Source organism: Amblyomma mixtum, chromosome 4 (genome assembly GCF_055824585.1).
Source record: "Amblyomma mixtum isolate Tamu chromosome 4, ASM5582458v1, whole genome shotgun sequence".
Taxonomy (NCBI): domain Eukaryota; kingdom Metazoa; phylum Arthropoda; class Arachnida; order Ixodida; family Ixodidae; genus Amblyomma; species Amblyomma mixtum.
The window spans coordinates 34,785,625-34,811,787 of record NC_143015.1 but is presented as its reverse complement, the minus strand read 5'-3'; the positions used below and the strand labels follow the sequence as shown (position 1 = coordinate 34,811,787).

The window sequence follows — 26,163 nt, the reverse complement described above, 5'->3', positions numbered from 1 at the left end:
AAACATTCATTTCGCTGCACCTGAACACTGCGGCCTCAAGAATTTTGATCAAGACTGTACGAGGAGCACCGCACGAGTGGTCTGTGCATTCGCGTCTGTCAAACGAGCCGATCTTTAACACATGATGTCTGGTATGTTCAATGGCTGAATAACTTTCCCCACGTCCTGGAAATCCTGGACAATAAACTAACGATTCGGTCGAAGCATCACCAGCAGGAATTAATCCCATTCCCCAGGCATCGTTGTTCGACGATGATGGGCGCACAAACATGTAAGCTAGCCACTTGGCGCATATAGAAATGGCGAATAGTTCCGCTCACAGAGGCATGCAATAAATTTCAAGGAAATAACTTCCCGTTTCCCAAGGAAAGCTTTCCCGTTCAAGGAAATAACTTGAACGGGAAAGCTACTGCGATTGTTTTTTCGTCCCCGCCAGTGGGACTTTTGGCTGGCATTAGTTGCCTGGTAACTTTCTAGCAAATATGGTTCACGTGGGCTATGCTTGAGGTCGACTGCGCTAGGCGATTAAAGCTTTACGGAGCGTTTCGCACTAACCAAGCAGAGGGTAATATTATACCATTCGTCGGGTCAGACAGAAATTTTCGGACTTTGTTTTGCCAGTTTCCTTGCGCTGGGTCGTTATGTGGCAAATGAATTGGCTGTGGGCCCAGAGAGGTCTTATGTGCAGTCTTAATTTCGTGAGCGCAGGCATCAGCCGCTCCGATACTTCGTTTTTAGTATAGTCGGAACAATGCTGAGTGAACTGCGAAGCCTGCTGCATAGAAGAGCGGCTAGGGGGCTAATATCACTGCCGTACTTCACGCTACTAACTTTAAGTATTACGGAGAGCTCCTGAAGACTTCTAGAGGCTGGCCTGGAACCAAAACGCTCGGTTCTAGAAATACCGCACACTATGCTAGCAAGTCATGGCCGCGCTTAATACACCAGTGCACACCGAAGGGACAGCGAGGGCTGCGCACGCGGGCAGGGAAACGCGTGACGTCACAGCTACCAAGAAGCAGCATTTCCGGCCCCGACTCCAGTGCCGCAGTTCAAGAACAATATGACTAAAATATGCTTTCCCCTTGTTTTTGTGGCAAAACAGTGCCTTCTACTCTACTCAAGAATGCAAGCTTTCACTGCGGTTAGATTGGACCTCACCAGGTAGGGAAGCGCGCATCACATGTCCGCCCATTCCGAAGACGTCCTGAGTACGCCGACCGTCCGATCTGTTTCCTTGACGTCAGGTACAGGAGCTGCCAACATGCCTTCTCTGGATGACCATTCATGCCTGGCCAATGTGTCTTGCCTTTCAGTTCGCAAATAATTCCCGTACGCTCCGAAGCAGCCAGGTTCGGAGTGCCAAAATTTTTCGCCGGTCCAGCTTTCCTGCATGGAAACTTTGACTTGAACTTGAACGGCCTTTAAATATCCGCATATTCTTTTCTCGTACAGGATATGCTTCGTGCAAGATGCGGAGGTGCTCGGAAAGGTGCGAAGCAGTGACACTAGGATATCAGGTTTCGAAATATATTCAACTCGACGAAAGAAAGGGGGCAACTAGTAAGAACTTACCAGCGGCCCGTCAACCAGCCGTTGGTAATAAATGATAAGAATTCGGTATCTCTCTTCAGAACAGATATTCCGCTTTAGACCTGGATGACGACCTTTGTTTTTAAGCTTTGAACCATAACCTTGAAGATATTATTAAGGCATGTGCAAAAGAAGTGGGCGGTAAGATTTTTAGACAGGATATAAGTTCTCTCAGGAGATGGAAGACGTAATTCAGAAACGCCAAAGAGCTAAAATCCTCTAACCCAACAGGCAGAACCGAACTGGCCGAGCATTCAGATTAAATAAGAGTACGGAAACAGAGATAAGGAAGTACAATGTGTAGATTATCGAGCATGCCCTTAAGAATGCAGGCAGTCTAAAGGCAGTCGAGAGGCAAAAGACAATGACGGCAATTTTGTTACCAATACAGACAAAATAGATAAAGTTGCAGCCAAATTTTGCAATAATCTATACAGTAGCCTAAAAAATCAGGACGATAAATAGAGAGGCAGTAGTGTGGAGCAAATAAACATCCCGCCGTTAACAATAGCGGGAGTAAAGAAGACCTTAGGAGCAATGCGATGACGAAAGCAACAGGTATGGATCAGGCAACGGCCGGCGTGTTTGAGGACGGAGGGGAAATGAGAAAAAAGCCGCTGAGACGGTTAAGACAGCTTGCGTGGGAGAATGCGTAAGTCCGCCCGGTAACTTTGTGAATGCAGTCACCGTGCGACGTGGCCGGATGTAACCCGATACAACGCCGCAGGCAATTCTCCCTCTTCATGGCTCTGCGTAGCCGCCGCCGCGACGCCTCCGCACCCCTTCTGGTCTGCCCGCTAACTTTCTGAAGGTGGTCGCCTCCGTACCGCGGCCCATGCTCAACCTTAAGGTTATGACGCGATAGCTCATGGGTTAATGCCCATATGTGCAAATTCGTCTTTACCTACTCAACATTCATAGATCTCTGAGTGTCCTTATACCGCACCTGGCGCAAGCTGTGCGCTACTGTTCCGGGAAGTCAGGTGCTGCCACTGCTGCAATTCGTGCGATCGAGGCTGTCCCGAGTAGCCTCTCACCATCAATCGTTCATTTAATGGCCACTTGCCATATTGCAGGAGGATGACATCTTTTATGGGTACCAACGGGTGTTAACAGAGGCCGGATTTCTCTCTAAGGGGCAAGTAAGGCGTCCAAAATCCCCGTCGGAACAGCTTACTGCCCGTTGCCTGTTAAGTACTCACTGTGGTAATTGCTAATATTAGGAGCAGAACTTAAGTCTTCAATCACGCCGAAGTGCTGGTCGGATTTCGTAAACAAAACTAGATATTAGGCCATATTCGCACGTTAAAAGAGTGATAGAGAAATACTCCTAATATAAACAACCCGTATTTATAGCCCTTATTGATCACGAGAGATAAATCGACTCAGTCAAAGCCATAGCAGTCACGTATGCTTGCAGAAGCAGATGCAGAAAAGTCACGTATAAAAACACAGGAACATATATATACAGGCTGCACAACCATCTTAGTCCATCATAAAGAGAATAATCGAATTTTACGAGAGGTATTCGGAGAACTTGACTGCGAACAGTTGGGAAAGAAGTTAACGGTGAAAATCTTCGCGGTGTGCGATTGTCCGATGACGTTGCCCTCCTGAGTAACTAGGAGAGATTACAAAGCAAGCTCAGTCACTTCAAAATGCAAAACAGAACGTTAGGAGAAAAATTAAAATGCAAAATCTAAAGTACGCAGCCCTCATTAATGGAAATGGAGGTGAATGAATTCTTGTCATAAGAGGTAATAACAGGTTCATGGGATGCAAAGGACGCCAGACTGATCAAGACTCCTTGGGAAGAAAGCATAACGGCAGACACTTGCTTCTTCACACTGCGATTCGTTGCTAGTGTTTGTTCGTTCGCATGCTGTGTATTTCACTGAGTAATAGCGATAACAAAACAGTTTTCGGTGGTCTGTATCCTTGTTTTCATTCTCAGCCGACTCGCTAACAATGAATTCCAGAAGAAATCAGCAGCATATTTTGACGAAACACTGCATAAGTACGTAATATATAGACGACAAAGAAGTTGCCATAAATACGTGAATTTGTCAACTTTAAGTTTCTGTATTTTCAACATGTGTCAGTCAAGCCGCATGTGCTGCCGTTCAGAAGTGCTATTAACTGATTTATATGTCCTTTCTATCAGACATTTTCTGTGAACGAATATGTTTTCCCGAATATTTAAGCCGAATCGTTCGAGCCCAGCACCAACAAACTGAATGTGTTGCCTTTACAGACACTAGGCGTTCTAAAATGACTAGCAGTCAGGTCTGTTGCGTCAAAGATGGAATTGGCGAGCTGCGCATAGAGTACACGAAATGCACGGCGTGGAAGGTCCCGCAGGTAGTGGCAGTAATCTGCAAAACAACAAGTAAAAAAATCAATGAAATTCACAATGTAAACTCATGGCAACAAGTGGTTATTTGGGCGGACCACAAAGAGTTATAAAGGTTGAACGAACAGAAACAACTACTCGCCTCTGCCTTTTCGCATGCGTAATTAGATAGATTGAGCTAAAGTTTTGGACGTGTATATCTCACGACACAACACGTCACCAAAAATTGTACAAATAGAATAGTCATTAAATGCCACTATCTCTAAGTTGCAATACAAACATTCATGGTAACTTTTTAGGATAAATAGCAAATACTTCATTAGGTGAATTATTTATATTACGGTGACAATTTTCATCACAGTTTGCGCCCACCTCGCCGCATATTCCAAGCACAAAAACAACTTTTGAATACAGCTGTGTGTCTTTGTTTTAAAAATCCTTAAAGTGCAACTCTGAACACTGTTTATATCGTTCAAAGAGTACCGAAAGCATTGTATTATGTTGAAACGTCAGGAGTTATGCAGGCATTGTGCAACCAGGGTGAACAAGAGGTGTAGGTAGGGATTCGCGAAAATATTTAGAGTGGTTGTACAACGACTATACGCCCAGGCAGAAAAACTCATCAAACACCAATCAGTAGGACTGGCAGGCAAGGACACACGATCTCTTCAGCAATATTGAGCGCGTATTTGTAAGAGGTAATCATAGAATAGGATTGAGAACAGCTAAGGAAAAAACTATTGGGGGGGATGCTCTAACAATCTGCAATTTGCTGATGACGTTGCCTTGATACTACCTGCAGTGTTTTGTTTCTGTGTGCGTGTGAAAGATTCGTATTCTGCTTCATGTCCCTTTTGTTCCTATGTAATGCCCCCAGGGTGTCCTTAGGGTATTTTAATAAATAAAATGTTTCAAGATTGAACTTAAATCTGCTTAAGAGTGGAAATGCGAAAGCCTTTCCCTGTTCTCTCCTTCTACCTCCATTCTTTGATATTTGATTATTTTCTTGTTTTATTTTTGTTTGTTTTATTTTTATTTTATTTTTAATTGTTCGTTTTATTTACTTTATTTCCATGCTCTTACTTTACGTTTTGTAATTTTTAGCGTTTGGCTTTTTATTTCATTACATATATGCTGCTTATGAACTGTTGATTGACAGTTTATGCGAACAACTTCCGTCCACTAACTTTCGTTCATAAACTTCTGCCTACAACTTCTCTCCACGCCACTCATGAGCCAGGAAATGCTTACGCTTTAATAAATAGCAACTCAGTGCCGAATTGCAAAGCACGATCTAGAACATGCGCAGGCAAAGCACAGGGGTGGGTCTGAAAATTATTATGAAGAAATCTAAAGAATCCTTCAACAGTCTCGAAACAGAACAACAGTTTGCAGTTGGCAGAGAAGAATCGAAAGCGACCCCATGTTGCGACCACAGGAGTAGAATAACTCTGAGTAAAACTAATGACAGCGCTGGGCTACGGAAAAAAATTTTTGGTGCAAGACAGGTCATGATCAACAAAAAGAATTTCTGTGCACAAGGCATGTTATGCGAAGGCTAGATAACCGATATCCCTTAAGGGTAAAGGCCCGGATTCCAAGGGAAGGAAAGCCAGCAGGGAGTGCCAAAGTCAGATTGAACCCTGTAAGCTTGTGGGGGATTATGTGGCCGCAGCCGGTAGTAACTAGGGTTAATAGACGAACCTGTCTAATGCATTTGACCTGCGGTGGATGTAGTTAACCTGAAAATGACGATGATGATGACTGCTATCGAGCTGTGGCTGCTCTTACTGTAGAAGCATTGATAGCAGTTGGTCCAACTAGCCCACTAACCTTTCAAAGCGCCATGATGCAGAAGTTTTACTGTTTGACGCCAATTATATGTGGCAGAATTGATGAACAGGTATTCCTTCGTCTTTAATGCCATTTTCCTCCCTTAAACTCCGTTCCCTTTTAGGCCTTTGTTTATGGCCACTAAGCCGTCAGCGCGTGCGCGTATATGTGTCCGCTTGTCTGCATGTTGCGCCACAGCATGTTACACCAGCAACTTTATGGGGCACCTTCGTTTGACCCGAGACTGGGCAGCTTGTCGAACATTTCACATATCAAAATCTGGTGCACATTATCATAAGCGTTAAAGCCGTCGCCGGCAAAGACGATTTTGTTCAGGAGTGAGACTACAAACACTATTTCACTCCCTTGCTAAAGGAGGCCTTGAGCCCCGAGGACCCCAGGACGAAAAAGAAGCAGAAGGTTAGTGTGTGCTTTAGGAGGAAAAAATAATTTCCGCCTGCAAGCGCGTTTTTCTCTGCTAGCAAAGGGGTTGCGGAGGTGTAGTTCCTTGATAGGAGAAGCCGGGTTGTTCTGACGTCAATACTTTGGGAAAAAGCAATTCTGGCTATAACATTATGAATGTACTCAGCTGAGTAACATATATAGCACAAGTGACCAGTTACCGGAGCGGTGGAAATGCAAAGCATGGTGCTGCTGTTAACGAAGACGCCGATAACAAGTGCCAAGTTGTTCTTCCGTCTTAGGCTTAAGTGAAGTTCAGCAGACACTCATCCTCTGCAAAAAATTCTTTTCTATTCTTTGCCAAAAACTAGGCTTGCTTCAAGGAGTGACCGGTCAATTTTGAAATAATTGTTCACTGTCGCGGCTCATTGGCGCAGAAAGTTGGTTTCAGCGGTCTTCGGGAAAGACGATCATGAATGAAGAGGTGATGATCGCCTAAAACAGCTTTGTAGATTATAAGCAGCTGAAAGCAGCTCAGCCAGGTTATAAACGCGATGTAATTCCGAGCAATGACGACATCGTTGATTACGGCGACGGAGTCAAAATAAAGACCACACGGCGAGAAAACACTGCAATCGTTACAGCAGCACATAGACGCTTGTTAAGGCTGATTCTTGGCGGCTTTCCCTTTCGTGTGAAGCCTTGGCGCTGCCGCTGTTGGCGTGTTCACGAATCACAGCGCCTCGAAATGCGATTCCGCCGCTCCTGTCGTCAGCCGCTTGTGCCTGTACTTTCTGCTCCGCACTGTAGCAAGCGTTAGTGGACATACTGGCACTTACCCCGTCAATCATTGAAGCGTTCCTCAGACTTCCTACGCCACCAACGACGTAGCAGACAGCCGCTGTGAGGTGAAACAGGCTGTACTGAAATGAAAAGGTTACGAATAATTAAACCTGCGAAAAGTGGTAGCTAAGAACCTCCTTGCAATAAAAAATTAGATGGGACTGTTCAGCTCCACCTTGAGGGTATGACGCGACAGTTTTAATGGGGTTATGCCCATATGTACGCAATTTGTCCCTCTAGATTTAGCATTCACGTATCCGTGGGTGTCCTCATACCCCTCTTGGAGCAGTGGTGTAGCGGTTAAGCAATGACCCTGCGATGGCAGGTTGTGCATTGGTGGGGCTTGTGCAACCCAGGTTGCTCCTCGTTGGTAACATCTCGCGACCAATCAATATAACTACCACCTCCCTCGGTGATCAGTTTGCTCCCAATCCGGAGGGCAGGTTGTGATATCGCCAGAAGGTCACGTGACCTCGGTTGCCCAACTAGAGGCTTATTAAGTAGTGCACTTTCCGGGACCTACACAGAATAAAGGAGATTTCTGTATTCGTCCTTTCGCCTGTTGTTCATTTCTACTGTCTTCGTTCAGTAACGCATGGCACGTAATAAGCATTAGGCACAAGCAAATGGGCTCTGTCCACGCCCTCTTTACCAAACTAGGTTGCTTCTCCTGAGATTTTTCGCTCACAATGCCGATGACGACGACGCCCGATTTTAAGCACAATGACAGCCTTAACGCTATCTCGTTTAAAAAGTCGGGTGAGGCACTTAAGGTTGCTTAAGTGTCAAAAGACGTAATGAGGCCACCCGCTCGCTTTGTGCAGGTATTCGCTGCGCGCTGCGGTGTGATGTGACCCAATGACAAGCAGCATACAATTCTCCCTCTGCACGGCTCTATGTAGCCACCGCCGCGTTGCGTTGCGTGGAGTGCTGGAGCGCTTCGTCAATGTCTGAGACCTGGATACGTGCGTTGCACGGGTCAATGGCTTGATGCCGAACACGCCCCTTACTGCGTGATCACGCCAACCTCCTCACCCCGTGAGGTCGCCGTCTTCTTTAGTTTGCGAGCCGAAGTACCCACGTTTCGATGGAGGCGAAACCAAAAAAAGGATCAAAAATGCTGTGTGATGTCAGTGCACTTTGAAGATCTTCAGCTATTCAGAACGGTTCTAGGAGCATCCACTACACAAGACCATTCAACCTTTCTTCTTTACCTCCCTCCATTATCTCTTCCTTTACGGCACGCTTGGAGTGTCCACCGAGCAGTGAGACAGTTTAGCGCCATTTCCGTTCCTCAAAAACTAATTTTCGGACATCTACGGCTTGAACTTCTCACAACGGTCACTTTTTGCAGCGACGCCTGTATCAATCGCAACACAATACAACGCCCGGCGTCAGCTCAAGTTTGACGACCCCATGTGGTCTAAATTATTCCGGAGCCCTCCACTATGGCGTCGCTCGTAGCCATATTTATCTTGAAGGCGTTGACCCCACCATTCAGCAAAGAACTGCCGCAATGTAAGATAAGACTGAACTACACCATTTCAGTAGACCTCGAGCGCTCAGCTGCGGCGAAGTCGCCGTAGCTCAGCGGTAGAGCACCGGACGCGTAATTCGGAGGTCGTGGGTTCGGATCCCACCGCCGGCATGTGGTTGTTTTTTCTTCTGCTTTTCTAATCAATTAGCTTTAAGCGATAACATATTCAGTAATATTTTAAATTCATCAACACCACAAAATAAGTAAACAAATTAAAAATCCCCTGTGCCCCTTGGTTTCTGTGGCTGTTGGCTTCTCTCATATTTATAACGAGCCCCTCATTCCCCTTTCCTTGTCTGCTTAGTTGCTTAACGAGGGCCTCCGTTCTGGCAGCCTTGATGCCTTAGGAAGCATAAGAGGGTTCTCACACAGCTTCCACCCTCGCCGTTCGATGGCGTTCTACGTCACATCAGCGGTAACAGGACGTGCCGCTTAAGAACGTGGGTGGCGCTGGTGAACACTCCCAAGGTTAGGTTATTTGTAAACATAAATACCCCCGAAAGCAGAAGGTTTAACAGCCGTCGCCGTAGTTCAGCGGTAGAGCACCGGACGCGTAATTCGGAGGTCGTGGGTTCGGATCCCACCGGCGGCATGTGGTTGTTTTTTCTTCTGCTTTTCTAATCAATTATCTTTAAGCGATAACATATTCAGTAATATTATAAATTGATGAACACCACAAAATAAGTAAACAAATTAAAAATCCCCTGTGCCCCTTGGTTTCTGTGGCTGTTGGCTTCTGTCATATTTATAACGAGCCCCTCATTCCCATTTCCTTGTCTGCTCAGTTTGTGAAGCAAACCAAGAACTGCATCCTTGTATTTAAACCACAGAAAACACACAAAACTGGGACGACTTCTGTCCTCCTCGATATAGCCAACCCTGTGAGCAGAATCTCTGTTATCTGGGTCATTTGAATTTGGTAGCGCAAAACAAGACAGCAACGTCTTCAGATCCCTTACACGTCAAAGAAATGCTATCAGTGAATCCAATAAAACAGAAGATTCTTCCTTGGAAGTATATTTTCGGCTTCATCAATAGTAGCGTTCAAGGTCACCATTTCGGTAGACGAGGCTTTTAGTGCCACTAGATGAACCCGCATTCTTACTTTGTCCCGGTACTTTGATTCTACCGAAAGGCCTTTGATTTCTTTATCACTAGAGCGTTGCCTCTTGTGTATTTCCGCAAGATCCGACAGAATGTGTACCTGACCCGACTCAGTTTTCCTTATGGCTTGTAGTATAGCTAAAACATATGGTACGTATCCGTTCAGGAATCCCATGCACGAAGGGAGTCAGGATGTAATTCGACCTCACCCGACTTGGAAATGAGCAGTTTGGTAAGACAAAAATTGCAAACGACCACCCCAGACCATTCATCGGACCAGAGCAATCATTTCTTAACATGAAAGAGCTCAACGGGGCACCACAATGCGAAAAAAATGGACTTGAAGTCTTAATGCAGAGGCAATTCGGAAGGTAACTAACCTGCAAGAAAAGCACAAGTAAGCGAATGGTGATACGAGCAGTGCCGTGTCCCGAATTACAGTGCCCATCGTGGGCCTTTAAATACGTTTGCTGCAGTTCCAGGTTGACAGACGCAGATTCCACTGTATTCAAACTTTGCCATGACGACGGGACTTGTAAGAGGTGGTGTTGAGGCAGGAACATCCGGGCATCCATGATCGGGCAAATCGGATCGGCTTTTACAGCTCTGGCAGCTCTACTTGTCCGTGGTGTTAAGAGGCTTCCATGCTTTGTCCTTTCTCAATGAGATATTTCGTCTGGTGAGAGAGCTTGCCGGTATCCTTTCTAACCGTCCAACCACCTACTGCTGCTGTGCACTCCGTAATGATAGCTGTAAGATTATCGTACACTGCAAGAAGATTAAGGTCGCCATACTCTGTTTATTTTTCATTCATGATTCCATGAAATCTCGCAGTGACTACATGACATTGTTTTCTTTGATAGAAGGCTTTAAGAAACGAATCCGCTTTGTGTTTTCATACAACATCACCTTGCACTGAATTCCGCTTCTTTATGGTGCGTAGAAAATTATAATGTGGAAGATATCGTCCTTAAAGTGTATGGTCGTATCTGATAGCTATTATCGAGCCGTGAAGATGCATAAATCAATGGGTGCAGATAGAATGAGGGTGAAACTCTTGTTTGATCGTGATAGATTGAGAAGAAGACCTTCAGACAGGGAGTCCTGCAGCGCTCTCTCAATGGTACCCAGCCCAATTCCTTTTTCATACTGGTTGTGCAAGAAAGCGATCATAGAGTCTGACGAAAAGTTGCGCGGTAGCAGACTGGTTACGTTTAGGCAGGTGCACATGAGTGTTATTTATTTATTTATTCACATACCCTAAAGGTCATTTTCGGGCATTACATACGGGGGGGGGGGGGGGGGTACAGTTACAAATAAACAATTCTGCACACATAGTTGTACAAGCAACACAAATCCAAAGCGACAGGCAAAATCAGAAAAAAAGTACAGAAAATTCGAAGTTCAGCGGACGCAGGAATGGGGCCTTCCTAATCAGAATTCATTTGTAAAAACACTTTAGTTTTTGCACAAGGGCGCCATGATTTAAAATGAAGACAATATCATCTGGTAGCTATTTCCAATGATGAACGGCAAGAAACGATGCTGAATGACAAAAGAGGTGGGTACGTGGAAACATGGGTTCGACTTTGAGAGCATGATCTAAGCGCGGAAAGATACGGTGAGCGGGTCTAATATAGTATGAACTGAAAGAAGACTGACTGTGATACAATCTGTGAATGTGTGATAATAGTGCTAGTATTCTTCTCTTTTTGAGTGATGATAGGTTTAGCGACGCTTTGATTGCCGTTATGCTGGAATGATGTCAATAGTCCTTAGCTATAAATCTCGCTGCTTTATTTTGTGTTGACTCTATTTTGTGAATTAAGTACAACTGATGGGGGTTCCAAATTAAGAGTGCGTATTCCATTTTTGAGCGGACGAGGGTAGTGTAAACTAAAAGTTTGGTGGCAGGATCAGCTGGGTGCAAGTGACGTCTGATGAAACCAAGTACTTTAGATGATTTACGGACAATTGCATCGATGCGGTTATTCCATGTTCGATCAGACAAAGGTCAACACCTAGGTATTTGACTGTGGAGACATTCTCAATGGGAATACTGTTCATGGAATAACAGTAATTTTGAAGCTTACTACTGCTGGTGAATGTTACAGTCTTTGTTTTAGAGACGTTAATTTGCATTTGCCACTGTCCACACCAAGTGGTGATTCTGTCCAGGTCTGTCTGCAAAGAGATGATGTCGTCAGGGTTGGTAATCTGTCTATATATAACACAGTCACCGGCAAATAATCTAGTAGTAGAGATAATAAATTCACTTATATTATTAACGTAGATCAAGAACAAAATTGGTCAAAGCACCGAGCCCTGCGGCACGCTAGATTTTACCACGGTTGGGGAAGAACAACTCCCATTTGCACAAACATATTGATAACGATTGGTAAGAAAGTTAGTAATCCAGGTTAGTATGCTTGTTAATGTTGAGAGAATTTAGCCTGAGTAATAAACGATAATGGAGTACCTTATCAAACGGTTTCGCGAAGTCAATCATTAATTCAGCGAGCACGGCATGATGAAGGCCGGTTATTAATTCAAACAATTGCGTCTCACACGAACGACCATGTAGGAAACCATGCTGATTTCAGGGAAAAGAAGTTGACCTCGGTTAAGTGTTTCATTATGGCAGATGATATGATATGCTCCAAAAGCTTGAAAGGTATACTGGTTAACGAGATAGGTCAGTATTATATTAGCATGGATTGGTCACCTGATTTAAATGTAGGAGCAACACGAGCAAGTTTCCACGAGTCAGGTACGCACCCGGTGTCAAGAGATTGCTGGAGCAAGGCAGTAAAAATGTGAGATACAATAGGTTTTGTACGCTCATTCCCCGGTCCACTTTCACCCTGTTGTTCAAGCCTACGAAGTTGTCACCATCTCGGCCAGCATGTCAACGGTAGCACTCTCGGCAGCGACTCATCATGTAGCCAGTGTCACCAGAAACGCTGTTCATTCCGGGTATAGTCCATGATGCAGATGCCACCACACAAAAAAGCACATCTTGGCCCTGAACAGTGTAACGCAGCGGGAACACCTTTTCTATACCTAGCACGGAGTCTAGTGAGTGAAGGTTGTTTAGGCACATTTAATGTTTACTGGTTTCGTAGGCAGCTTGATATGCGAGAAAAATCGGTCCACCATTCACCAAATAGTTTGCAGGGCGTAGTCTTATATCGGTTTTAAAATCGTGAATGCTGAAAGGGCAAGTCCTTGTCACTCTAGAGTTGAGTCTGGCATTAATACATACATACACATACATACACAATATGCATACACACCACTAAACAACGTTGCGTGTGGCGAAGGACACAGCCGCGAACTCTGCCCCAGTAGACGAGACAATGCCGTTTCGATAATTTTTTTGGTTGGTAAGATTACATAATCATGCTACTTTGTTATATTGTGACCCGCGCATTGCCCTTGTTCGGCCGGCTGGGACAACACCTGAAAGACTGTAGACGTGCGTGGTCGCTACACGAAAAGGACATTTTAGGTCACACTTTTTCCAGGCGTCCGTGCTCGCCGGCAAGAAAGAGGACTTCTTAAATGCTTCAATTGTTTGTCCCTTAATGCGCATGGTACCGTTCCCTTAAGCGTTCATCTCATATCGTAATAATCATTAGCATTATGAATACGCCCAGAGCAGGACAATGGCTTCTTCCAATGTATTCCAATAACGTTTCACCTACACCAGTTCTCTAATCCATATGGTGTCATGATGAGGAGTGCGTCTAAATTTTTACATCCCGTTCGAAGCACGGGAAGCTCAGAGTAATATGCTATCCCTGCTGAAAAAAAGTTCTATGATGCAATAACCTCATAGATCATTCATCATAGAATATGTATGAGATATCATACAATCTGTATTATATATCATACTATTCGTATGATATATCATACAGATTGTATGATATCTCATACATATTCTATGATGAATGATCTATGAGGTTATTGCATCATAGAACTTTTTTTCAGCAGGGATATGAAGAACGCCTGAGGATATTGGACGATAACGGGTGGACAGCTAAGGTATTTAAATACTTATACAGAAAGAGCGTTGACTCACAGTGGCGGAAAAGAACTAGGAAACTAACAGTAAGCATGCCGGACACGAGGACGGAGAAAGAAAGCTCATTAAACGAGTTTCAAAACGCAAGTTAAATATTGTATTAATACAATTGAAAAGAAGCATATTGTAGAACTATATCAATACTGGTAAAGGTAGATCAAGAAGGAATTGTTCTATGATAACTCAAGAAGCAGTGCCCTACTCTTTGAATCTAGGTCAGGGTGTCTTAGGACGTGCACTACAAAAAAATAATTTAACGATGATGATGACACTGCTGGCGTGTGGTAGATCTGCAGAAACAGTTGAACACCCCATAGTAAAATGTGATGGTATCCATCCAGATGTCGATGCAGGTGCAGTCGCTCTTCCTGAGGCCCTAGGGTTTAGAGATAACAATGGTCATGTAAATCCATCTGGGGTGGAAGTTAACAAAAAGCGATTGGAAGATTGGTGGGAGGAAAGCAGAGGCGACACAGGGTTAGAAATGAAGTAAACCGTAGTGAAAGAAAATGGCAAATTTTGATCAAAATTTACAACATAGTTAAACAAAAACAAAGAAAGAATGCCAAGCATGGTGGCAATTGTCACCCCCCCGTTTCAAGGGGGATGTTCCTATCTTTCTTCCTTCCATCCATCCATCCATCCGTACGTACGTACCGTCTTTGTCAAAAGTAACCAGGCTGCATGGTTTGCTTCTAGCTTGTATAGTGGAGCCCTTGTGGCTTTCCTAAAGATCAAAAGGTGCTGGAAGGTAAGAAGACCCCCAGTCCTTACCTTTAACGACCATTTCAGCTTCGGAGAAGGTGTAAGGGCTCCAATGCACGAGCTAGAAGTAAACCTTGCAGCCTGGTTACTTTTGACAAAGACTGTACGTACGTACGTACATACACACATACATACATACATACAGACACATACATACATACATACATACATACATACATACATACATACATACATACATGCATACATACATACATACATACATACATACATACATACATACATACATACATACATACATACATACATACATACATACATACATACATACATACATACATACATACATGCACACGTACAGTGGTGAGCAGCCTTGTCTAGAGCTCTCGGGCGGGGCACTTCCTTGCAAACAAATCCAGATTTTGTGGCAGCCTCTAGGGTCCAGCTGCTACGCTTGCACGAAAGTAGCGCCGGATAGCCTCGTAAACAAAGCAGGCACGAAAACTGCCCTGTAATGAGGGGCTGCTCTCTAATTTCGGTTTTTGTTACCAAGTGCGCACTGCTCAAGCGCTCTAGACAAGGCTGCTCACCACTGTACATACATACATATATACCTAGGTTTGGTTTATGGGGTTTAACCAAACCTAAGTATGTATGTATACATACATACATACATACATACATACATACATACATACATACATACATACATACGTACGTACATAAGTGCATACATACATACATACATACATACATACATACATACATACATACATACATACATACATACATACATACATACATACATACATACATACATACATACATACATGCATACATACATACATACATACATACATACATACATACATACATACATGCATACGTACATACGTACATACATACATACATACATACATACATACATACATACATACATACATCCACCCACCCATCAGTAAACTTGTGTCGTTGACACTTGAATAAACCTCCGTTGTCCTCGGCTGTGGGATCTAGCCGCACACCAGACCTGGTTGGTCACTACAGCGTTCCACGTAGCCTACGTCTAGCTTCTTTGAAGTTAAGCCCTACAAGTAACAATTTCGGCTTTAATCGAAACTAGGATTCTTTTCTTCTTAGAGGTGGAAAATTGTTTCAGCACGCCGATTGGCACCGAGAACATATTGTCCACTATATGGATGCTCCGAATTCACACCACGCTGAACCTACTTTGGGTTTATGGTTCATGGGGGTTTAACGTCCCAAAGCAGGTTAAGGCTATGAGAAACGCCGTAGTGAAGGACTCCGAAAATTTCTACCTCCTGGGGTTCTTTAACGGTCACCGACATCGCACAATACACGGGCCCCTAGAATTTAGCCTGCATCAAAATTCGACCGCCGCTGCCGGAATCGAACACGCGTCTTTCGGGGGGCACTATAAATTTTAAATATCTAATCGAATGCAATCTAGGCGATATAGTACAGAAACAATTTGGCTACATTTACACCCATATTTTCTACCCGTGTTTAAGTCGAATTTACCCAGCATCCGCTCGCTAACGGCCAGCTAAATAGGATTCGTTTCGTACAAACCTCGGACTACGTATAACATAAAAATTTTTCATTCGCTTAAGCTTTTTGAATATGAATAAGCGAACCAATAAACCAAATACTGAGGCATAAATAGCTTCATGTAGCATAACGCCGACCCAGAAACAGGAAGGACATACTTTAAACGATTTTTGCTTTTATGAGAGCCGTCGTGCTCTCTGGCGCGATGAGACTAGCCACGACATCCAGTTCTGCCTGGCTATTCTAGTTATGACCGCTTTTTGCTTATATCGATTGTTTATAATTGGCTTACTTGAGCTTCTGAAGGCTCGTTTGTTGCAGCATATAAATCGTTTTCATTTGTTCCGCGGCCGAGAAATAAATACGTCGCCACTCTCTTCTGAAATGTACCATCAGGCTGCTCTTCCTGGAGTAATAAAAACTTGGGGAACTTCTCAACGCTTACTCACGTAGAAGAGCCTTGGCATTATGAGCGCCGTCGGAAGGCTGAAAGAGGCCGCGAGCAGGAAGACGCCGCAGTTGGAGGCAATGGCAGAGGCGGCGAAGTATAGGAACTCTTCGCTCCAGGTCGTGGCACCCAGGGCCCTGTACAGCGCCCACAAGAGGGAACCCATGGTCTGCAAGGAAGTTCGCCATCGTGAAAGTTGAGCCCATCTGGTCCTACCGTCTGTCTATGCCACTGCAGCCACAAAGGAAAACATTTTCGGTAGCAGAGGACGTAGTCAAGTCCCTGTGTAAATGTTTGGTTTGGTTTATTGAGGTTTAACGTCCCAAAGCGACTCAGGCTATGAGCGACGCCGTAGTGAAGGGACTCCGGAAATTTCGACCATCCGGGATTCTTTAACGTGCACTGAGATCGCACACTACACGGGCCTCTAGAATTTCGCATCCATCGAAATTCGGCCGCCACGGTCGGTATCGAACCCGCGTCTTTCAGGCCAGCTGCCGAGCGCCGTAATCTCTGCGCCATCGCGGTGGGGCTCTGTGCAAATGTCATGACATCTTCTCCCTTCGCATCCAACGGTGGCGCTTCATTCACTCCGGCTTCTTTCGCAATCCGACGGTGGCGGCACCTAGCTCGGGTCTGGCTTGCAGACGCTGCCTGTATTTGGGCGCAGAGGGTCAAGCAACCGTATGCGATAATTCCCTTTGAGACTTACGGCTCTCCCGACCATGGTCCTGCATGGGTATGCGTGCGTGGGCCATCTGTGTGTGTTTGCGGATGCCTGCGTGGTCTTGAGATTTCTGTTTGTGTGCGTTGAGGTGTAGTTGTTTATATGTGTGCACGTGGCTTTCTGTGTACCCGTCCGTCTCTAAATGCATGTCTGCGTGCGTGTGCTCTTACGTGGATGTCAGTTTGCTCTTGGATACCACTCAATTGGCGAGTAGAGTTCCTCTTTCCTGATACTGCAGAGAAATCTACCTCTCAAGTGCCTGCTATGCTTTCATGCCGAAAACCAGTGCTCCAGCTTGGGATTGCACCGCAAAAAAACGCAAGTATCAACAAATCGACGCCGCCAAAACGGCGCACCAGTGAACCTTCGGAGCCGTTTGCGCAGTACACCTAGGAGTGATGCCCGCGGCTGCGGCAGGCAAATAAAGTGCTCGCTGACATGTGACTTCGACGATTCAACCAATGGGAGCAGCAAAACTGCCAGTGAGCGAGAGTGGAGGGGAGGGGGAAACCGGTAAATTTCAGAACTTGATATTAGGTTTAAGTTATTTAGGGACTTCACGGAAAACTGCATCGCTACGCGTCCGGCCTGCGCAGGTGAGAACCCATAAGCATAGCGTGCAAATATTCTCTTTTTTTTTTATTCGAGAATTCTGCCATGAGGCATAAGTTGATTTTTTATCCTTTTTATGCTAAAGCTCAGTGCACGGAGGGACAATCTTACCATGCCCAACAAATCTGGACAAAAGCATTTTTTAGCGGAAACAGTTGATGAAGAGAATTTTTTCACATCATGTAGGATTTCACTATAACAAACAATATACCCGGAGATCAACCAACAGCAGTCTTGAATTTTTTTTTGCATTAACGTTTTTGCTATCATTGAAAGCGTTCCCATACTGGTTTCCCATGGCAGTCTGAACTGTTCGATGCGATTGATGAAAAGACTCTAAAAAAGATTTTTATGCATATAAGAAGAATGGACCATTACCTTAAATATTTCCACAACAGTATCGTACAATCTTACAGTTCTCAAAATTTTGTCAGAATATGTAGGGCATAGTTACATCTTAAGCCATGTCAGAGAGCCCACTAGGCCGGAAAAAATGCTACTCTGTCGCTAGAGGCATCAGTAGCCCACAACCACGCGTCGTTGGTGGTGGTGTGAATAATTGAACGTCAGAATAGAAAAATTTCTAGCGAACTATGCATTCATGAGCAATTATTTCAGTTCTCTTAGTACTAAACGCATTTTGGAATACCAATGTAATTTTTCGTGGTTCTGACAAGGTAGATGTGCTATGGTAGCGTAGGCTGCATAGAAGCCCATACGTTCAAAACATGGCGGCTTATGGTGCGCAGCCAGCGCCATCTTCGAAATGCGTGGACAACTAAAAAGTGACGTCATAATTAAAACAAAAACGCGACGTCGAAGTCACGTGTTTTAGTGACGTCATATTCGTGACGTCAGCGTCACGTGCTGCTTGGCGGGAAAAATAAACTGCTGAACGCCGCGATGCTTCAGCGCGACACCCGACACGAGAACGAAGAAAGAAGACACGACGAGTGCCGACCACCAACGCTATTTTTAGGTAGTCAGTTCTCTTTGTGCCTTTTTCCTTCGTCCTCGCCTCAGGTGTCGCGCTGAATGTCAGGGTTGTAAGGTTATCGCTCGCACATCGTGCAACCGCACACCTCTTTTTGGCGTACGGGGGCGCCATGGCCACAGACGATGCCCTTTTGGGGCAAAAGCGACAGAACCGCACCCAACCGAACGAAACTACACAGAAGCGCTGGCAAAAGGTAAAAGCGGAAACTGTACACGAACGATGCACACCAAGAACTCGAGCAACAGCAACGAGGAAAAAGTAGGGCTAGCAGAACCGAGTTTCAAACAAAAGCAAGCAGAATGGTCAAAAGATATGACAAGGGTATGACATCAGAGCACCGTCAACCTTAGCATCGTCCCGCTGCCATTGCCGGTGCTCTGAGCGAACGCTGTCGTAAAAATATTTACAAAGCAAGCGCTATACTTTCTAAAAAAATGCACACAACTAAAACATTTTAAAAAGGAATCACTGCAATTGTTTTTGGATGCTTTTGAAACACAAAATATGTCCTAATTATTTTCCTCTTCTAGTCGTATCTGTCCACTCATTTCATTTTGGCGCTTTAGTTCCACTAATTTGATGTCGCTAGCACTTTGTTCTGGACCGCATTCGAGCTCCGGCTTCGCGACCTATTTCAATTGACCTTGGTTCTGACGGCTGAAGTTACTCTGTAATTGCACCTGTCTCAAAGCTGCGCAGCACGGATATTGTTTTTCTTTTAACTTCACGTCATCGCAATATTTTCCAATATAACTTAGTGTGCTTCATGCAAACCTATGTATCAAAATCCAGGCAAGTTTCATGTTTTTTGTCACAATAGATGGTGGCAAACAAAAAAATACGTGCCTACACCTCGCGAGGTATCATTTGCCCTTAATGAAGGACTTGCGCAGCGACCTCTCATGACCTGTCGCGTAAGCACGACACGCTCGGGGAACAAAGTAATGCCTTGCAAGGCTTCCCTGGTAGTCACTAGGCTAATCTTTTACGATACTAATCTCTGCCATTTGAGGGAGGCAAGGCTGGCTCTTTAAACCACACTGTTTGTTTCTCAGCGCCAAACCAGGACATAGATAAAATGCACCGTGCATCATAACATCACAACTAGAGCTGTCCCTCCTGTTTTAAGCCATGCTATTCGGAAACGGGTTGAAGTTGGTAAGATAGCTACACACGCATCGCAGAACAGTCCATTGAAGCAGGGGTAAAACCCTACTTCAGCCAGCAAAAATGACGCCGCCCGTTGCGGCACGGTTCAGTTAACTTGAAATTAGTGATTGTTCACGTACGGATCAATGGCTAAGATAAGGCGAGTGAAGACACAGGTTTTGCGCATTGTCCGATTTCGCATACATTTAAAAGTGTACCCGACAGATAGGCATCCTGCGATGATGCCGATGTGAGTGACCACGGAAATATGACGTCGACAGGAGTACGTTTTCGACTTTTTCACAGCATTAAAGGCTCCTGGTGCGCCCTTTTCTTATTTATAATTTACGTATAATTACTTCCTTAGCAAGAAACGATGTCTTGAGGCGGAAATCTGCGCTAGTCAAAGCTTGACGTGGTTTGGGCTTCAATTTTAGAGCAGTCAGCGGACGGAAGAAATACTACGGATGTCACACGTGCGTAACAAACCCTCTGAAAACTTGTAGAAATTGTCCTGCAGAAAAACAAAAACTATCGAGAACCTAGCTCGCATTTGTAAAGACAGAAAATATCTTCATAAATACGAAAAAAAATCTGCAGTTGAGATGCTTGTCTAGCACAGTCAACCTCAAGACGAACCGGCTCGTGTTGTGTTCCTGCAGGGTCCGGCTAAGGTATTCCCTCGTTTGCACCATCCCGCGCTCACCACTGCACGGCTTCTAGAGGGCATGGGCTTCGTCAAAGATTTTTACGGCTTCTTGTCTGCACCCCTAAGCTTGTCACTATGTTGCGTATTGAAAAAGAACAATCCGATTGCTCAAAAAGACCTTTCAGTCTTCTTCTAAAGTTGAAAATGAGTTTTCTATGCTATACATCGAGAGGAAAATATGCTATAAACCAGGAAAAAGTTTGTCACGCATACTGATGGAGTGAACATTGATTTTGTGTTCAAACTGTCGCCTATTTCGTTCTGAAGGAATTTGCACATGAAATTAAAAAGGTAAAACAACCAAATACAAACAGTGCTCTTTTGAGGCAAAATCTACGGAGACACCTAATTATCTTATCTGCTACATTGCGATAGCAAAGCGCGTCCGCGCGACTGCTACTCTGCTGACAATGTACCACACGATACATAAACGCAATGCACACATATATGCGCCCTCTTCGCTTACGGGATTTTTCACACACTCCATGGCCCTGCTTCCTGCACCATAATAACGAAAAGCTTGAAACGTCCGCATATGGCCGTGCTCAACTGCCAACTGCCGCCTCACCCGCCGCGAGCCTAATCTGATGTGTCAGGGACGTCACGAGTGACTCAGCTAATGCAACCTAAGGGACCCAGGATGAGTTTCCTTCCCAATGAGGCTTCTTCTGCTATCGCAATAAAAGCCACAGAAGAGGATTCACAAAGCATAAAGTGCGCTGAACGAACATCAAATGAGAGTTTATTGAAGAACGAATCATTTTGCTCTAATTTTCACAGTAATGGAGGAAATGTATATTTGATAGATCTAAGGTTGCAGCTGGGGGGTGGACGTGGGTGAGGCCACGTGTAAGGATTACACTTGTCATAAAACCTGGAGAGGACACTTAATCTACGCGCTTTAGGCCTATGACGCGATGGCGTTGATTCGTTAATGCCCACGTATGCGGAATTGGTCATTCTCGAATTTACATTCATGCCCGGGACTCTTTGAACCGCTTCTGGCGCAGTGGCTTGCGCGACCCAGGTTTCTCCTCCCGAGCAACCTGTCACGACCAATCAATAAATTAACCAACATCTTCCAATGTGTCAAGTTTTATCACAATTCGATTGGCAGGTTGTGATTGCGCAACAAGGTCACGTTGCCTAGGTGGCTCAGCTAGGTTACTCCTGAGTGGATATTTTGCTCGCAACGACGACGACAACGACGACTGACTTCCACCAGAACGCGAGCCTGAATGTTGTGGCGTTGAAAGTTGTATTTCTAACAAAGCTGGCAACTTAAAATAATTGTCAATCACATCTTTCACACGCAACTTTAGTTGAAATCAACAGCGAAATATGTAAAAGCACTTGCGCGAGCCTAGAAATGTGTCACGAGCGTGTCCGTATGGTTCCTAAAGGGGACATCTGTATATATTCGGAAAGACTATTTCTGTGAGTTGACGAGCTTGCTTCGTTCGTTGTGGCAGTGCCCTAAACGAGAGGAAAATACTGTACTATAATTCGACGAGACGGTTAAATATTTTCGCTGGACTTTCGAAGACTGAATATAGTTTACCTAGTACTCCTACAGTCCCTCTAAATTTCCACTGAATGCAGGGACACCCTCGCTGTAAAATAAGCTGTCATTAAAGCTTACTTGCAGTATTTTGAAATACATTCCGTGAGCAGAAAATTCCGTGAACGCAAGAACAACTTGACAACTTTTACTGGCAGCAATGTGGCTTTTGCGCTGTAAGCAGTGTGGTTGTGCGCCATTTTTGGATAAGTGCTCGATCGTGGCCAGACATCGGGATCGGTTAACTCCTGAAATTATTGAAGCAGCGCGTACCGCTGCCTTGGATGATAGATGTGTCAGCAAGCCGTCTATCTCCCACTTCAAAAGACAGCTGGTCTTCTTAAATAATCCCTGAATCGTTTGTCCGTTGTTCCTCGCTCACCTATTTTTCATCATTTTTTTTCCTGGAGCATGCGCCTGTTTGCCTCACGGTTCACGTTCGTGTTGGTCGCCTTGGTTTCTGTCAGTCGGAAGTTAGCGCCTGTGTTGTGTGCGTCTTTCTCTGTCCCTTGCCCCCTTTTCCGCTACCTCACATATCATGAATAACAGTTACCGAATCGCCTAAGTTTCTACCCTTGTGAAATTTTCATGAGAGTTACTTCACCAGAGACCGTATTATGCAACGATTCATTTCATTTGGTCGCCTGCTGTTGGTCTCTGCTCGCTGTGGCGAAGAGCGCAGACGACGTCACACTGGCCTTGGAAGATGTAAAACCGCAATAGTACTCATTTGAATAGACGCCTCTCATGCCCCAAAAACAGAGCTTTTGTAACACGTCATTTCATCCCAGAGTACTGTAGTTGTGTCCATTTGTCTTTCTATTTCTTTTCCCTTATATTCAGGCGAGTTTGTTTATTAACATTGTCATTTTTCAGGTCTGCTATCACGCGAGTGTTTGTTGCATTTTGTTGTATTTTTTATATTGTAAAATACTGCATTTGTAACATTATTCATTTCCTGCGCGAAAATCGCATGTGCTGTAAATTGTTCTTTTAAACACTCAACAAACTCAACAGCTGCACAAACTGCCATGTAAAGGGGGTGGGGACCCAGTCAAGCTTGCCTCAGAGCAGCTTTTTGTCCCCACTCCCTGCATTTTTATTTGTACTAAAAATGCAAAATAAAGATTGATTGATTGATTGATTGATTGATTGATTGATTGATTGATTGATTGATTGATTGATTGATTGATATCACACTGGCAGACTATAGCATCGTTTCCTACGGATGACAGAAAGCGACGGCATGTTTCACACTTCTGACCAATTTCATCAGCGGTAATGCTTTCTTGTCAAAGAAACTCTGCGCTGGTTATGTAAGAAATTAGAGGCGTACGGTCACCGTGACTGCGCTGGGCAGGGTGCCGGGGCGGTGGCTTGACTGGCGGCGGCGCCAAGCGAGCATTCTGGTGATCGATAGTATGCCTACCAAGCCGTGGTTCCTTTCGACATGCTTTAGATCAAACGTAAACTAAATTTAACCGAAATGAATGGTTGCGAAGCAATGCTCCTGTACCTTTCTTCTTTCGCGGGGAAACTTTTTTCTCCACTGACGAATGCCCTGACAGATACCAGAGGGCGGGCAAAGAAAGCGAAATGTGAGTTTAGTTCATTCTGAAAAGAAAGAATTCCTCGAGTACCTTGCGGCAAGGAATGCTGAGGTTTCCTTGGTTTTCGTGCACCTGCCACAAAGTTTCCGACACCTGAACTCATTTACCTAAAATGTAATACGTGCGTTCTCTTGTCCGACTACTTCCGCAATTTTGTTTAACCCGGCGAGCCTACACTTGCTCACACAGCGCTGCTCATCGGGCGAAGGAGTTACGGTTATTGCAGTCGGATTTAATACCTAGACAGGTGCAGCGAACGTGTCGCTGGAGTCTGTCGTCGAGGGCAACAACGCCCACCCTCACCAGCACGAAGTCCAAGTGCCCCTTTACGCTCACAGTGCGGGTCCCTCCACCGTACTCACTATTTCCACGAGGTTGAATAATCCGTCCGCGGTCTTGGTGTAATTCCGCAGGTAGACTTCCACCATGGTTTCCGGTAGGTTGCCTTTCTATCTCGATGCTCGTTGTAGGTCTCTGCGCGTGTGCCCGACAGTGACAACTGAAGACAGCGTCATGGTTGTCCGCCATCCAGTAATGGTACAGTCTTTGTCAAAAGTAACCAGGCTGCATGGTTTGCTTCTAGCTCGTACAGTGGAGCCTTTACAGCTTCCCTGAAGCTGAAATGGTCGTCAAAGGTAAGGACTGGGGGTCTTCTTACCTTCCAACACGTTTTGATCTTTAGGAAAGCCACAAGGGCTCCACTATACAAGTTACAAGCAAACCATGCAGCCTGGTTACTTTTGACAAAGACTGTACTTATGGATGTTATGTATTCTGCATAGGCTGCTATCAAATTTATTGAACATTTTATCGCTCTTTGAGGCCCGATGTGATGATTTCTATCTGTAGAAGTTGCTAAGACTAACTCAGTGACTGAGGGGCAGGTATTAAAAAATCTTGGAGACGTTGTTAGCCACTATCTTCAAGAAGAAAAGGGATAGCATTAGGCTGCTTACTATGGTGTCTGCAATGAGTCTGTAATGTTTTTCTTCAGATTTTTCTGTCAGAACAGCACTTTTAACTGCTTCTATTGCCCTTCTAGAATGCTCTTATACTTTCCGTTACATTAATTTTTGAGATTATAGCGATCCGATCCACTAAAACAGACGCCATAACACGGAGAAATGTCAATCAATCAATTAATCGCTTTATTTTCAACATCAATGGTGTTGAAGGGCCGCAGACAAAAGACCTCAAGACGGGCTTGACGGGGTCCGCGGCCCCGTGTACATGGCAATACAAAACAAGCACAGTTACTTGCATGATAGTTCATACACGTCATACATACATTTATACATAGCCTCATGCATATAAATGCTTCATACATATATACATAAGTATATAATCTACAGGCACGATATCCAGGGGCTCGAATTATGGCGGGCGGTTCATGCAGCCCCGACTCCCACGTCATCGTTGTCCGTGGTAGCGGTTCCCCTCGTCGTAATGAACAATACTACCCACGATACCCCTGAGAAATGTGTGGCCGAAATGTTACCTCTCTCACTCTTCACAAGATGGCGTTTTTTTTAGCATTTAAAGCTAACTTAGGCACGGTCTTGCACACCTATACAATTAATTTGCCATGTAGCCAATTATTTGCGATCGAGCTGATGGTAGCGAATCTGCAGAGTTTGAGAGTAATGTATTATCAGTTTGGCTCCCCAATAGAGGCAAGAGTTCTGAAAACTTCCTAGCTAATCGCACACTTCCCTGCTCAAGGAAGCATCCACAGAATAATTCGAATAGGTGCCGACCTACTTAAATGACACGAGTATGCAACCTCCATAACATCCTACCTGTCACCCACAAGGCTGGTATCCAGTATTTACTAAAAGGAAAAGAGGCACGATTTCTTCTTTTTGGTTAAGACTTGCTCTTTCGTGCGAAACGGTGCTGAACCTCTCTGGAGAGAACACCCCACATGCAGCTATAGTTCCGAAAGCACGTCTTCTTTAGGCCTTCTTTGGATCACAGGCGGGGCAGCTGGCCGAAATGGGGAGATTATAAATGAGCATAACTGGATTAAAATCGAAAGGAAAGATGCGGGAGCTTCATGCCATAAGCGACGAGTTTTGCAGGAAGCTGTAAAGCCTACGCATGTTGCAAAAGCAATTTTTAGGATATTCAACTTTCGTACATGACGAAAGTGACTCAGCGCAAAGCGACCATTTGAATTAAAAACCTTCACCGAAATGCAATGGCTTAGCGCACTCACCCTGGGACAATTCACAGTCTTCTTCTCCTTCCCTAGTTCTTCCCCTTGCTTCTCTTCGTCGTTTTCTGCTTCTTGCGTCATAATT

The 26,163-nt window shown here is 44.7% G+C and overlaps 1 protein-coding gene across 1 annotated transcript; it reads right to left on the bottom strand.

Annotated features, from left to right (window-relative positions):
* Positions 1-3,875: 3,875 nt before the first annotated feature.
* Positions 3,876-24,288, bottom strand: LOC149346106 (uncharacterized). The gene is made up of 4 exons (XM_089541254.1): positions 24,223-24,288; positions 16,497-16,664; positions 7,021-7,104; positions 3,876-3,968 (listed from the first exon to the last, which is right to left on the bottom strand). Exons 1-4 carry the CDS (start codon positions 24,286-24,288, stop codon positions 3,876-3,878), a joined length of 411 nt encoding a protein of 136 aa, XP_089397380.1.
* Positions 24,289-26,163: the final 1,875 nt, after the last annotated feature.